The sequence below is a fragment of the Acipenser ruthenus genome, chromosome 36 (genome assembly GCF_902713425.1).
Source record: "Acipenser ruthenus chromosome 36, fAciRut3.2 maternal haplotype, whole genome shotgun sequence".
NCBI classification, from domain to species: Eukaryota; Metazoa; Chordata; class Actinopteri; order Acipenseriformes; family Acipenseridae; genus Acipenser; species Acipenser ruthenus.
The window spans coordinates 10,159,769-10,176,110 of NC_081224.1; the positions used below are offsets into that span (position 1 = coordinate 10,159,769).

The following is a 16,342-nucleotide window of genomic DNA, read 5'->3' on the forward strand; positions in this document are numbered from 1 at the left end:
ATACAAATAAAATAAACGGCGATGGTTAGTAATCAAGTCACTCTTAATTTCTGGGGGGTTTACCAATGAACGTCCTTGTTTTTCGCTTGAGTTATTTAATACATGAGTTTTTAAAAAAAAACTACTACTGCGCCGAACTTTATGGGAAAGGTAATTCTGCCTGCTAGGTTGGCATTAAATTGTCATATTAGGCAAGATCCTACAAAACAGCAATGTTAATCAATTGGAAAAAAAAAGCTCTGTGTTTTAAAACGCCGGCAGGTTTATTTACGATGTTTGCAGCGCATTAAGATCGTGCAGAAACCAGGACGCGTGCGCGCTCGAGCCTGCAACAGCGCCGCCACGCGCGGCTCGACGCGAAAAGCCGTTTGAGACGAAGCCTGCCCTGCCGGTCACTGCGCATGCGTGAAGCCTGGACCGCGGCTGCAAATCTCAGATTGTTTTAAAATATCAACAAAACGGTAAGTAAATTTCTAGTAACTTATTATATTTTCATACGACGCGCTACACTTTTTAGGACCATGTACCCGTACTGTCTGACCTGCTGAATTCGAGGGTAGGGTCGTTCAGGAACATTTTTATATATTATTTTTGTTATGAAATGGATATTATACAGTTCATATTTTCACACACAAAATGTAAAACCTACCTGCCAACCACCTGTTTACAATTATTTATAAGTATTGATTTTGGGAAATGCTGCACACCGATAATTAATTAAATTATTAATGAACGCATGCCTATTATATTCTGGCACGCAAGGTTTGGTTTTGAAGAAATCTGCCGTGTTGTTTTTAGGTAAACCGCGTCCAGAGTGTGTTTTAATTTAGCTGTCAAAATGTATTAAATATATGAGTACTTCATTACCGCTATTCTTTCTTAAACTTTGCAGGATAAAATATACTACTTATAGAATATATTAAACACAGAGATAAAAAATACGTACTCAACTATCAATGTAAATACATTTTAAAGAAATTAAATGGGCACATGGCCTCGGTTAAAATCATACTAATAATAATTTATTTAGGCCCTTTTACACGTTGCTTTGACGCAAAGTAAAATGCATGTCATTCCTCGTTGTCTCGGAACAGAAAATAGGAGGCACTTTTTTACACAGAGAATTGTGAGGGTCTGGAACCAACTCTCCAGTAATGTTGTTGAAGCGGACACCCTGGGATCCCTCAAGAAGCTGCTTGATGAGATTCTGGGATCAATAAGCTACTAACAACCAAACGAGCAAGATGGGCTGAATGGCTTTCTCTCGTTTGTAAACTTTCTTATGTTCTTGTGTGCATGCACTTATTCCCAAGTCCCACTGATACCCATCTATAGACTTGCTCTTCTAAATCTTTACTGTCATTGCAGACTACAGCGACACCGTGCGGCTCGGTTCATGCCACTACAGCCGCGTCGTTAAACGTGTTTGAATGGCTTCGAATCGAACAAGGCTAATTAGCGACTTTTTTTTCAAGGTGAGGCAAAGTAATAATGTTGAGTACATGTCAGCCTAGGAGTGTAATCTATAGCCTTGCTGCATGAAGTAGAAAAAGCACATGTGAAATTCAGCCTTGCCAAACTCGTTGACCCTATCTTTAGGGGTCATCATTTAATGTTTTCAAAATCTTTGAACAGCTCTGAATATTGAAGTAAACTCAACTGGAATACCAGAAGCAGCTTTATTAAACAAGTATGTTTACGTAAATCTAAAGCAAAGTTGCCTGTGTTCATGTTCATGTTCATGTTCATGTTCATGCCTGTGTGGTCCAGTGGTTAAAGCAAAGGGCTTGTAACCAGGAGGTCCCCGGTTCAAATCCCGCCTCGAGCCACTGACTCATTGTGTGACCCTGAGCAAGTCACTTCACCTTCTTGTGCTCCGTCTTTCGGGTGAGACGTGGTTGTAAGTGATTCTGAAGCTGATGCATAGTTCACACACCCGAGTCTCTGTAAGTCACCTTGGATAAAGGTGTCTGCTAAATAAACAAATAATAATAATGTTATACATGTACTGATTTGGTTATTGTCAAACAAACAAAAAAACAGGCCTTGCGTGTTTTTTTGCTGCTCAGCTAGTGTAAAACTAAAACCGTGCTATCCTAGACAATACGCTTCAAAGTAAAAACGTGTGATATAAAAGCTATATTTTCCCCTTGTGCGGTTATCGTGAGCCTTTTCTGCTGAGCAATTAAAAAAAAAAAAAAAACTGGATCGCCTTTTGAACAAAGCAGCCAGGTTTGTATGAGAATGCCACCCTCAAACCCCTCACTGTACTGATGTCTTCTTTAAACTGGATGTCTCTGAATTGTAGAAGGCAATTACACTGGGTAAAACTATAATAGGTTTGTTGCCAGGTTACCGGGGTTTGTTGCTACAGGTAAATAAGTATAAGTGCCTTGAAGAAGGTCCTGGGCTGGCCGGTCAGCATTTAGCTACAGCGCCCCCTATGGCATGGAATCGTCTGAACAAGAGTATCCGGGATATGATCGCGCATCAGATCAGTAACCCAAACGTATCAGCTAAACGTAGAACAGCGACTAACATTACCTTTATTTTAATGAGTCGGTTCCCTGAATTCTCGCAGTATAAATGTTTCTGATCCCAGATTGAATGTATGATGAGATTGCATTTTAGAGCGATGTTATTTTTAGGGTTGTGAAATAATTACTGCTGTAAATTCAAGTTTGATAGATTAGGATTTAAAACCAAGTATAGTGTCTACAACAAATATTGTGGCGTTGCTAAAAAAAAAAAACCAAATATTTTCTTTCATATTGAATTTGAATGTTGCAAAGAAAAAGCTGCTTATTTGCTGGCTACGGCCCTGCTATAGAAAAATAAAAAAAAATAAATTCTAAAACTTTTTCAATATTTTTACAACATGAATTTCACAAATGTGAAAATGACTAGTTCACAAATGATGTTGTATTATTCACTAACATACTGTAGCGATCTCGGTTAACACAGGCAGGCCCATCACACAGGGCGAGGCAATCCACACACAGGCAGAGGGCGGGCTCGAACCCGGGACCTCTTGCACTAAAGCATGGCGAAGTTTGGGGTGGGGAAACAGGACGAAATGAACGTCCCAAGAAAAGTTCTGGGGACACTGGGACCTGTGTTCCGAAAGTGGGACTGTCCCGTCCAAAATGGGACGCCTGATCACTTTAGAAATAGAGCTTTAATAATGTGTTTAAAACTCGCCTGTTGTTCAAATGGGCAGCCAGTTTTAATGTATATATGTTTTTACAGATTAACTGAACCTTCAGGGACTGCATAAAAATGACTGAACTTAGTAACTTGTATGCATGTTTCAAATACTTGATGATGTTCTTCTCTGGAGTCATTTTTGTAAGTAGTCCATAACTTTATATAACCTAGTGGATACCCAGTTTACATTCACTATGTTGCTCAAATGTACAGTTTTGAAATAGATGCATTTTAAGGCATGATATCTGGTTCTACACTTAGAAATGATTGTTTCCAAGTCATGCCTCAGGTAGTGTAGATTTCCTTTTATCATTTCATAGAAACAGTAACACTGTCCTCACCCCATCAATACCAACCAGCACCCCCCCCCTCCCCTCCCCTCCCACCCCACTGCCCAACACACTGCTGAATTGAAATGGCTAAGGAAGTGATACAGACTCCCTGAAAATAGTTTGCTGTAACCTAGTGGAGTACCAGATTCCGTCTTTTAAAATGAAACATGTCTTCAACTTGCAGTTCATTTAATTCTTTCAAAACTTGAGCAGACCTGTCGCAAATAGAAGTACATGTGAGATAAGATTTAGATAATTATTATTTATCTACCACCCATCACTACAAACACTAAAATGCTGATTCTTGCACTCTAGAAGGCTGTTTGATTTAGGAGAAGTGAATTTGATTTTCTATCCGTAACAATCACACATTCGCCTCCACTTCCATCAGAGTAGTATGTCAGGTATTACTGCACCTATCCATTCACAGCTAACCCTCCTCGTATTTCGTGTCTTGACCCTTGTCTTTGTTTTCCAGATTGCGGGCGGTGTGTTGTTAGGACTAGGCCTCTGGATTAAATATGGAGCAGGCTCCTTCATACAAGTAATAGGTCCTTTCTCAACACAGTTTATCAATATTGGGTACATCTGTATCGGTGTTGGATCTGTGCTTGTAGTCATTGGTCTTATTGGGTGTTGTGGAGCATGGAAAGAGAACCGATGCCTTCTTCTGCTAGTAAGATTGCAGTATTGCTGTTTAAGAGATTCTGATAGTGTTTTGCAGTCGTGTACTGTGACATATTTACAGTGCCATGAAAAAGTATTTTCCCCCTGTCTGATTTTCTGCATTTTTGCATATTTTTGGCACTGAATGTTATCAGATCTTCAACCAAAACCTAATATTAGATGAGACTCTGAGTGAACAAATAACACAAAAAATTGATACATATTTCATTTATTTATGAAAGAAAGTTATGCAACACCCAATGCCCCGTGTGGAAAAGTAATCGCCCCCTTAGACTCAATAACTGGTTACGCCACCTTTAGCAGCAATAACTGCAACCAAACGCTTCCTGTAGTTATTGATTAGTCTCTCACAGCGCCGTGGAGGAATTTTGGCCCACTCCTCCATGCAGAACTGCTTCACCTCAGTGACATTTGTAGGTTTTCGAGCATGAACTGCTCATTTCAGGTCCTGCCACAACATCTCAATGGGGTTTAGGTCTGGACTTTGACTAGGCCATTCCAAAACTTTAAATTTCTTGTTCTTCAACCATTCTGATGTAGACTTGCTTGTGTGTTTTGGATCATTGTCTTGCTGCATGACCCAGCTGCGCTTCAGCTTCAGCTCACGGACGGATGGCCTGACATTCTCCTGTAGAATTCTCTGATACAGAGCAGAATTCATGGTTCCTTCAATGATGGCAAGTCGTCCAGGTCCTGATGCAGCAAAGCATCCCCAAACCATGACACTACCACCACCATGCTTGACTGTTGGTATGAGGTTCTTACTGTGGAATGCAGTGTTTGATTTTCGCCAGACATAACGGGGCCCATGTCGGCCAAAAAGTTCCACTTTTGACTCATCTGTCCATAGAACATTGTTCCAGAACTCTTGAGGATCATCCAGGTGCTTTTTGGCAAACTTGAGACGAGCATTCATGTTCTTCTTAGTGAGCAATGGTTTCCGCCTTGCTACTCTGCCATGAATCCCATTTTTGCCCAGTGTCTTTCTGATGGTGGAGTCATGAACACTGACCTTAGCCGAGGCGAAAGAGGCCTGCAGAACCCTGGATGATTTTACGCCTTGCTCTTGGAGAGATTTTGGCAGGACGGCCACTCCTGGGAAGATTCACTGCTGTCCCAAACTTTCTCCATTTGGACAATATGGCTCTGACTGTGGTTCGGTGGAGCCCCAGAGCCTTAGAAATGACTTTGCAACCCTTTCCAGACTGATAGATATCAACAACTTTTTTCCGGAGGTCTTCAGGAATTTCTTTTGTTCGTGGCATGATCTGCCTCTAGAACCTGTGTGCTGACAACTTCACTCTGATGGTAAGGGCCAAAGTTAGTCAGATTTATATTGGGCAGGGCTGGCCCAAATCAGGCTTGGTTGTTAACCAAAGTACTCAAACAGCTGACCCTAATTATGCCTTTAATTGGGTTGAGTTAACTAGGGGGGGGCAATAACTTTTTCACACCTGAAGATTGCATGTTTGATTACCTTGCACACCAAACAAATGAAAGAAGCACCAAACTTTGGTGTCATTTTTTCTCTCAGACTCCCTTTATATACTGCTACAACCCACAAAAAAATCTGACCAAATACAATGTGAAAAATGTGCAAAAATGCAGAAAATCAGACGGGGCAAATAATTTTTCACAGCACTGTATGCGATGTAAATATAATTTCGACAGCACAAGAACTTTATCACCTCCCCTGTACTGGTGCTGCATAATGCATAATAACATTTGTGTTTTTCTCAACAGTTCTTTTGCATCGTTTCAATTATATACATTGCTGAGGTTGTTGGAGCTGTGCTCATCTTCATCTATAAGGATATAGTAAGTGGATTATTTTTAAAAACATTTTTAACCTTGCACTTACATGTTTGTTACATGGATTGAGTTGAAAACTTGAAAAACAAAATACGCAGAACCAAGCTAGCATCAACAGAGAAAGGGCACACCAGTGTGAATATATTGCTGATTCTATACAAGGTAAAACTATATAAAACTAGGTCAAGAAGACAAAGGCTTTGACTAGTTAACATTATTACACTGAAGAAGGCACTGGGCAAAGCCTAAGTCTGCTTGAATTAGTTCCTTACAGGTTTTTTTTTTAAATTTTCTTTTAATTTAGTGTGTCCAATTATTATTTTTCCACCTATTCTCTCCCAATTTGGAATGCCCAGTCGCTTGTCCCCTCACTGCAGCGATTCCCCACGTGGTTTAGGAGACCCGATGGTTCAGCGGGCGTCCTCCGATCCCACGACCGAGCTAGCTTCCTTATTCACCCAGGAACTCCAGAGCGGATGTCAGTGAGCTACTGGCCTCTAGAGGACAAAGGCCAGCCCTGCAGGTGGGCGCCTGACCAGCAGGGTTCGCTATGGCGCGATGAGGTGAAACAGTCCCTGCTGGTTTTGCCTCCTTCACCCATGGGAGCGCCAGAGCCAATGTGACGCACCCTTCGGAGTCCCCAGCAAAGCACCTTAGTTATTTAAAGATAAATATGACCTGGCCAGGGTGACTATATGACTCACACAGTTCACAGGGCAGTTTTGACAATTTGGTTAGTTTAAATCGCACCCCAATGCATTCTGGTGCCTTTCATATTACATTTTTACAAGCAGGACTACAAGTACCAGAATGCACTGCATCAACAAAGAAACCTGGGACCACCCTAGTGCAGGAAACAACTCAGACGGATATGCAAGTCATTTCTGAGAATGTTCTCTCAGTCATGTAACCACTTACTGTTATTTCAGGTGGAGTCTGTTGTGCGTAACACCAGCCGGGTGTCCTTAATACATGCCTATGCTGGTCCTGTCGCAACAGACACAATATCCCAAGCATGGAACCTCATTATGTTAAAGGTAAGTAAAAATACTAGTTGCATCAATAGCAAAATATTTATTATAGGAGGGCAGTGGCTTAATTAGCTTTTTAGATCACAAGTTTGCTTTCAGGAGACAGCAGTGCAATTGAGATCGCCAAACAAATATACAGTTTACCACAATTTGACACAACTCTTATACAAGTTTACCACAGTGATGTTGCACTTATATGATCCCTTTACCATAGTTTATCATTTGCCCTTTGAATATGCTTTACCACTCCTCTCTGGCCTTGGTTACCCATGATTTTACTGTTGCAAAGTTTTAGAAGGGAGCAGACGGTCTGTTCAAGATTAAATATCCTCAGTGTCTTTGTGAAGCTCATGTTGTGTCATTCTCTCTGCTGCAGCAGGCTGTTATATTTGAGAGTATTAAGGGTTAAACCAGTTATTAACATGAAAATTTAAAAGCATGTTTTTTTTTTATCCCCCCTTCAGTATCATTGTTGTGGGTTCGATAACTATACAGATTTCACTGGATCCCAGTTCAGTAACTCCACAGGGCTGTCTTACCCCAAGACCTGCTGTGTGAACCTAAAAGAACCGGCATGTGATGGAAAAAATACTGCAAATACTATCATTCATGAAAAGGTATTGTGTCTTTCTACAAACATAAATGCATTGGTGTATATCTATCTATCTATCTATCTATCTATCTATCTATCTATCTATCTATCTATCTATCTATATATACTGTATATATATATATATATATATGTATATATATATATATATATATATCTATATCTATATATATATAAAGATGTTCAGGTTGCACCATAGGAAAGCAATGCTGTATATGTAATGCTTTGTATGAATGCATATGACAGTGGTCACATTACATTACATGCAGCCTGTATGTCATATATTACACAACAAGTATTAAGACATCTAGCGTTGCTTAGCAGCAGATGCAGAGCTTGGTCTAAGGAAAGTCATTGTGCAAATCCAGCTGCTGAGGGTCGGGTTAAGCACACTTTGTTTGGTACATTGCACAAACAGAATGCTCCATGAAGCCTCGTCGAGTGCTGTGGTTATTTTCACTCCACCCCTCGGGGAGCTTGTGGGTTATTCAGCTATCCTCACTCGCGGAGTAACTACAGTACTCTGAATGCTCGTGCTGTCTCCTCTATGTAGCTGTCATACTGTCTCACTAATGAGTACATCTCATTGTTTCTAACGAGTTGTTGTGTTCGTCATGTGACATTATATCAGACACGATGAGCTCTTTTTTCTTATTTTAGGGTTGTTTCCGAACGATGATTTCAGTGATTCAGCAACAAAGCACGATTATTGGTTCAACGGCAGCTGGAATTTGCGTACTAGAGGTTTGTGTAGTTAGAAGAAGATCTGTGATTTGGGAATGCTGCCCATAAGGGACACACATGGGATATTTACAGTGGAAGTTGTTTCTCCTTTAAATGGAACTACCACAGGATGTATTCGCCAGCGGTGTGCTGATACTCACACTTGTACTCCCAATTGCCTTTAAAGAAGAATTTATTTTAAAAATCCATCCATTAATGTGCTGATTTCAAAACAAGAAAACACGTCCTTCCCTCACCTTTACAACAGGGTGCCAATCAATGTCAAACAGCTTCCACAGTCGAATGTTTTAAAAGCAGATTGGAAGCTGGCATTTTTACTGCCCTAGCGAGTCCATAAACTGACAGTATTATAATATTATTTATTTAATACCTGACGATAAATTCTTCTTAAAGGCAATTACAAGTCCCACTATCAGCACACTAGTAACATATGCAGAAATGAACATGTTTCGAATAGGTCCACTTTTGCTGTTTTGTATATTTCATATTGTGGAAGCTGTGGTGAATATTAAAAGATGATACTGTGTAAAGAAAGCGCTCAGCGTCATATAAGTTGTATTTTATACAGCGTTTCAGCTTGCCGTTTTGGAAAAGCAGCAGGAATGCCTCACTCGGGGTTAGTGTGTTAGAGGTAATGTTGGTGTTAGAGGTATGCGGTGAGTGTTTTTCCTGTTCTGCTGTCTCATTTGTCCCATGTTATTTACTCCTTGAGTGTTTTGTGTAGTCCTGTTGTTTTGGCCCTTGCGCTGGTTATTTTGCTAATGTGTTTTGTTCTGTGTTTTGTCTAGTGTTTGTTTATTCTTATTATTTATAATAAATCTGCGCATCACAGTACTGGTGTGATGTCACCCACAAGCCATCCTTGTCACAGTGCCTGTCAGGTGAAACAAAACACAGCTGTCCTTTTCAGCCCTCCCCTGTGTCGGAAATCATGGAGTTTATGGGGGATCTGCAGGTGTATTCCTAACTTTAGAAGTATTTGTTAAATGAACCTTCAGATCTAATGCCATTTCTTTCTTTTTATTAAAGGTGGGGACTATGATCGTGTCCGCGGTCTTGTTTGTAAGAATTGGACAACCTAGAAATGAGGACTAATAGCAGAAGACATTCCAGGATGTTTTCTGAATACTTGCACAGTTTCTTCACCTTTTCCAAAGCAGTTCTTACTGTTTATTTAGTGATATGACCCCCAGTGAACATTGTGCTGCTTATGTAGTTTAAAACAATATAAAACCTTATTTAAGCTTCATAAACTTTTTTTATTTTTAAAAAACAGACATGGGTAGATTCAATCAAACTAACACATATATAGGACAACTAACAAGTCTGAACAGTGCAAGTTACCTTCTTCAGTATATTTGTTCTGTATCATATGAAACTTCATAGGAGCCCTTGATTTAAAATGCATTTACTTTGCCCTGCACTGAAAAATGTAATTGCCTTAAAACAGATTATTTTTCCCCTTTTGTATTCTGTTTATCGTTGTAGGTCTGTTTTTAAATAATACCAATAAATCTGGTGGTACCTCTTCAAATTGCCAACTAAAGAAATGAAAGAACCCCTCTCTTCTGCACAACAGAATGGATGTTATTTATTTGAGACGTCATTCATGCATTGATTTCCTTTGCATCTTTTTCATACAGTAATTTATAGATTCTGTTACATGAGTGAATACAAACATGGTCATTTTAGCCACCAAATATTCAATATTCAAATATTAGTCTCACCACTAATTTATATTAAAAACAAAGGTTTCTAGCTTTTTAAACTGCAGCTTTAACTTTTTAAATTGTATGTATCTGTGTAAGTCTTTGTAATATTTGTTAACAAAATACTTAATAAACGTTTGTTATATATTGCACAGCATTTTACAACTTATTTTATGTTGTAAGACTTTTTTTTGGAGAAAACATCTTACTTGGTAAAGCATGGGAAATACCGATCAAATAAGAGTGAGCTAAGCAGAAAGTCAGTGAGTTTGTCAATTGTTGTACGTGTTTTTGCCACTGGGTGGCGCTGTTGTGTTTCTTGAGAGAAGCCTGTGTATTATCGTCCGTTGTTGCACAGCTCATATAAAATAAGAAAGGCAGAGTTAAAATTGGTGGTAAGCTAAGAAGGCATGGGCGGTGCTTTTTAAAGTAAAGTACATAACATTTTGGTATAAGATACTGTACATGTTTACACGTGTATTATAAAATGTTAACAAGCATCTGCAAGGAATCAACTTGAACAGCAACATAATTATTTCCCAGTTACAGTGTTTTGGCTATATTTATACCTGTGTAGCTTGAATCTTGGTACGGGCATTCCTTATACGTGTTTGGAATTGGTTGAGAGAGAGAGAGAGAGAGAGAGAGAGAGAGAGAGAGAGAGAGAGAGAGAGAGAGAGAGAGAGAGAGAGAGAGGCTTAAAGTAAGAGTAAAAGGACTTAGAGAATTAAAAAAAAAATCTCAATATGGGTCAAAAATAACCTAGAACCACATAATGATTTGAAATACAGTAAAACAGTGAGGGGCAAGTAAAAATGCAGCAAATTAAAAGAACATTTGAAGCTACCCACTATTTAACATTTCTTACTAAATACCCCACATTACAGGACGTGCAATTTATCATGGCCCCGTAATTTCTGTTTAACTGACAGCATAATTGATTCCCTGAAGAATATGAGACGAAACACGAGCTTACTCCGGGAGGGAAAAAAAACGCTTTTCCTGTCGGCCCATGAGGGTACAATGTCTTACGGGATTTCCATATTGTATCAAGCCTTTGGTTCGAGTGACCCCTCTTCTCTGTTTAAGTAACTGTTCACGGCTAATGAGGAGCGTCTTTCTGGGGTCTCAGCGGTACAGAGGTAGTTTGTCTCAGGCAGATGTGATTCTAGGCTCGCTCTGGTATACACAGTCATCTGTCGGCATCTATTTAGTTTTTTCAAGCTATTTGGCAATTTAGAGACGATTGCTTTGCACTTTCTCCATGTCAGCAAACATCCGCGCACCTCTAATTGACTCGTCTTTGGCATAAGATAGGAAAAGCTCATCTCTGCGCTAGCTGCACTTTTTTTTTTTTTTGTTGCTTATTAGCGAGGTTTTGTTCGGTGTCGAGGGATGAGTTTACTTCACGGTAGTTATTGGCTGGACAGGAAACCGGGCCAGTACTGGGCAACTTGCTGCTAAAGCCTATGGCAACTTTATATCATCATGTGATTATTTCATTTATTTTTAAAATCAACAGGTTTTTTATTCAACTTCATTGTGCAATCGCTCTGTGTGCTCGTATATAACCCGGTCTCTGTTTTGAAAAATGCTGCAGTACAAATTGGGTTTCCCACAGGATATGGGATATTTAAATTACTGTTTCATAATTTCAGTAACATCAAAAACTGTAATATGAAACAAAATGTACTGGTTTCAAATGAATGTCTGGGCAAAGGTATTTGTTATCATGAATCAATGGAATAACCCTACACACGTGTCTGTTAAACGGATCGGTGCTGAGAGTCTGTGAAGCTGAACTCTCAGCGTGTCCCTGTGTTCTGCCACATGTCTTCAAACGGATCGGTGCTGAGAGTCTGTGAAGCTGAACTCTCAGCGTGTCCCTGTGTTCTGACACGTCTTCAAACGGATCGGTGCTGAGAGTCTGTGAGCTGAACTCTCAGCGTGTCCCTGTGTTCTGACACATGACTTCAAATGGATCGGTGCTGAGAGTCTGTGAAGCTGAACTCTCAGCGTGTCCCTGTGTTCTGACACATGACTTCAAATGGATCGGTGCTGAGAGTCTGTGAGCTGAACTCTCAGCGTGTCCCTGTGTTCTGACACATGGTCTTCAAACGGATCGCTGCTGAGAGTCTGTGAAGCTGAACTCTCAGCGTGTCCCTGTGTTCTGACACATGTCTTCAAACGGATCGGTGCTGAGAGTCTGTGAAGCTGAACTCTCAGCGTGTCCCTGTGTTCTGACACATGTCTTCAAACGGATCGGTGCTGAGAGTCTGTGAAGCTGAACTCTCAGCGTGTCCCTGTGTTCTGACACATGTCTTCAAACGGATCGGTGCTGAGAGTCTGTGAGCTGAACTCTCAGCGTGTCCCTGTGTTCTGACACGTCTTCAAACGGATCGGTGCTGAGAGTCTGTGAAGCTGAACTCTCAGCGTGTCCCTGTGTTCTGACACATGTCTTCAAACGGATCGGTGCCGAGAGTCTGTGAAGCTGAACTCTCAGCGTGTCCCTGTGTTCTGACACATGTCTTCAAACGGATCGGTGCCGAGAGTCTGTGAAGCTGAACTCTCAGCGTGTCCCTGTGTTCTGACACATGTCTTCAAACGGATCGGTGCCGAGAGTCTGTGAAGCTGAACTCTCAGCGTGTCCCTGTGTTCTGACACATGTCTTCAAACGGATCGGTGCCGAGAGTCTGTGAAGCTGAACTCTCAGCGTGTCCCTGTGTTCTGACACATGGTCTTCAAACGGATCGCTGCTGAGAGTCTGTGAAGCTGAACTCTCAGCGTGTCCCTGTGTTCTGACACATGTCTTCAAACGGATCGGTGCTGAGAGTCTGTGAAGCTGAACTCTCAGCGTGTCCCTGTGTTCTGACACATGTCTTCAAACGGATCGGTGCTGAGAGTCTGTGAAGCTGAACTCTCAGCGTGTCCCTGTGTTCTGACACATGTCTTCAAACGGATCGGTGCTGAGAGTCTGTGAGCTGAACTCTCAGCGTGTCCCTGTGTTCTGACACGTCTTCAAACGGATCGGTGCTGAGAGTCTGTGAAGCTGAACTCTCAGCGTGTCCCTGTGTTCTGACACATGTCTTCAAACGGATCGGTGCCGAGAGTCTGTGAAGCTGAACTCTCAGCGTGTCCCTGTGTTCTGACACATGTCTTCAAACGGATCGGTGCCGAGAGTCTGTGAAGCTGAACTCTCAGCGTGTCCCTGTGTTCTGACACATGTCTTCAAACGGATCGGTGCCGAGAGTCTGTGAAGCTGAACTCTCAGCGTGTCCCTGTGTTCTGACACATGTCTTCAAACGGATCGGTGCTGAGAGTCTGTGAAGCTGAACTCTCAGCGTGTCCCTGTGTTCTGACACATGACTTCAAACGGATCGGTGCTGAGAGTCTGTGAAGCTGAACTCTCAGCGTGTCCCTGTGTTCTGACACATGTCTTCAAACGGATCGGTGCCGAGAGTCTGTGAGCTGAACTCTCAGCGTGTCCCTGTGTTCTGACACATGTCTTCAAACGGATCGGTGCCGAGAGTCTGTGAAGCTGAACTCTCAGCGTGTCCCTGTGTTCTGACACATGTCTTCAAACGGATCGGTGCCGAGAGTCTGTGAAGCTGAACTCTCAGCGTGTCCTTGTGTTCTGACACGTCTTCAAACGGATCGGTGCCGAGAGTCTGTGAAGCTGAACTCTCAGCGTGTCCTTGTGTTCTGACACATGTCTTCAAACGGATCGGTGCCGAGAGTCTGTGAAGCTGAACTCTCAGCGTGTCCTTGTGTTCTGACACATGTCTTCAAACGGATCGGTGCTGAGAGTCTGTGAAGCTGAACTCTCAGCGTGTCCCTGTGTTCTGACACATGTCTTCAAACGGATCGGTGCTGAGAGTCTGTGAAGCTGAACTCTCAGCGTGTCCCTGTGTTCTGACACACGTCTTCAAACGGATCGGTGCTGAGAGTCTGTGAAGCTGAACTCTCAGCGTGTCCTTGTGTTCTGACACATGTCTTCGCTAGAAAAGCGCCACCCGAGTAATAACGACTTACAATGGGTAAGTAGGAGGATTTGAATGTGACGACAATAGCTTAGCTAGTCAGTTAAAATAAATAAATAAATAAACAAATAAATAAATAAATAAATAAAAATTAACGCTGAATTCAGCTCATGTTCGGGTCCCATAGTGTTAGTGTATTTACAGGTTGTATAGCCAGTGTCATGTGATAGGCAAAGTTCTGATTTGATTATTTATTTATTTTTAATTTTTTTATCGATTGATTCAGGACTTCCGAGATCAGAATTGAACTCGTTTTATTAACATTGGTATACTGTCAAAATACCGTAACGTTTAAATTATTAACTTACACAATTCTTATTCTGACGGATAAAATCGATGGCGGTCTAGTGGCTTACTTCTTGAAACTTCGCGTAACAGATTTATCATGCATGCCAACAGTCCCTATATGGTCGGGACAGTCCCGATTTACGTGCAAATGTCCCGATATTTATCCTGTTTTTTCTTCTCTCTCTTGTCTGTAGCGACTGCTGACCTTCCTGCTTTGCCATAGATAGCCGTGTGTATTGTCTAGCGTATTTATGACTAACTCCGTTATTATTTTTGTAATATTATACTGAAAACCTATTTTGAATACATTTTATTAAGTTAATCCATCGCAAAAAAGCTCTGCGTTTTAAAACGCCGGCGGGTTTATTTACGATGTCTGAGGCGTATTTAAAAAAAAAAAAAACCGTTCAGAAACCAGGACGCGTGCGCGCTCGAGCCTGCAACAGCGCCGCCACGCGGCTCGACGCGAAAAGCCGTTTGAGACGAAGCCTGCCCTGCCGGTCACTGCGCATGCGTGAAGCCTGGACCGCGGCTGCAAATCTCAGACTGTTTTAAAATATAAACAAAACGGTAAGTAAATTTCTAGTAACTTATTATAATTTCATACGACGCGCTACACTTTTTAGGACCCCGTACTGTCTGACCTGCTGAATTCGAGGGTAGGGTCGTTCACGAACATTTTTATATATTATTTTTGTTATGAAATGGATATTATACAGTTCATATTTTCTAAACACACACACATATACAAAATGTAAACCGGACATATTTCTGTGAGTCAGCCTTGGTCTATTTAAACTGCAGTATACTGTAGTACAATTTAACACAATACCACCAGATATCGGTACAAATCAATACGCATGCAGTATACACAGTATTGTGAAATTCTCAAAAAAGTTGAGGTACTCAGAAATGCGCAGCCGCCTGGAGCAGACGTGTGGTTAATATTAATTTATTTTCGACATGTAAACATAAAAGACAATTTGAGTGCCAATTAATAAACACTTCTAAAATCGAGAGATATCGGTAGACGATACATTTTTAAAATACAAAATAAGACTTAAAAAATAACTGATAAATGATAACCAATTCACCGTAAACAAGGAAATAGTGAAACTTTAACTTAAGCGCTGTAGTACCCTATGCAGTTATCATCACCCAGTCATGTTGTGTAAAATAACACCAGTGTTAAACCTTAAATGACAAGCGTTAAGAAATACTACACTGTGGAGTAGCTGCTGTAGAGAGGGAGTTTTGTTTCAAGATATCCTAAAAAAGGGGTGATGTTATACAAAATATGTATTAAAAATAACAACTGTGCTATGAACAAATTATTCAAAAGTATAAACAATGCATAAGGGGCTGAAATACCCCTCTGTTTTATTTAAATGTATCAGACACTACTTAAAAAAATGTACTTGACTTGACCAGTTTCAAATCCATAGTATTCTGTGAAATCACACTTTCCAGACCCTGGGTACTCACCTACACAATAGGACCTGACCATGCTACACTGATAGCCTTGGATTAGAACAGATAATCCTTGTTATTTTAGTTTTTAGGTTTTTTTTTTCTTATTACTTATCTACAGTAATATATTCTGTCTGCTTCTCTGTTGTGTTTCTGTTTAGATGAATTACCATTAACTAGAAAAAAAAAGTTTATGACACGGCTGCTCAAAGCTGAGTAAGAGGGAATGTGATGGGATTCTGTGTTGCATATACTGTACACCTTCTTAAATTGATTTTTCATCAAACCCTGATTCGTTTATTAGTCCTCCTCATAACAGAAAATAGGATCGGAACAAAGTAAAACATTGATCACTATACTGGGTAAGGGCATCTTCTAATAAGTAATAATAATAATAATAATAATAATAATA

General features: G+C 40.7%; 1 protein-coding gene across 2 annotated transcripts in view; it reads left to right on the forward strand.

The window, feature by feature from the left end:
- The first annotated feature begins 286 nt into the window (after positions 1-286).
- Positions 287-16,342, forward strand: part of LOC117409851 (tetraspanin-1-like) — a 27,294-nt gene continuing 11,238 nt past the window's right edge. Inside the window, exons 1-8 of one of the 2 annotated variants that reach the window (XM_059008148.1) lie at positions 287-461; positions 1,369-1,475; positions 3,250-3,348; positions 4,018-4,215; positions 5,970-6,044; positions 6,968-7,075; positions 7,534-7,686; positions 8,340-8,423. In XM_059008148.1, the coding sequence (XP_058864131.1) occupies positions 3,280-3,348; positions 4,018-4,215; positions 5,970-6,044; positions 6,968-7,075; positions 7,534-7,686; positions 8,340-8,423 (687 nt within the window). In that variant the 5' untranslated portion in view covers positions 287-461; positions 1,369-1,475; positions 3,250-3,279. The remainder of the gene's footprint in view (positions 462-1,368; positions 1,476-3,249; positions 3,349-4,017; positions 4,216-5,969; positions 6,045-6,967; positions 7,076-7,533; positions 7,687-8,339; positions 8,424-16,342) is intronic. The other variant, XM_059008147.1, reaches the window with a different exon arrangement.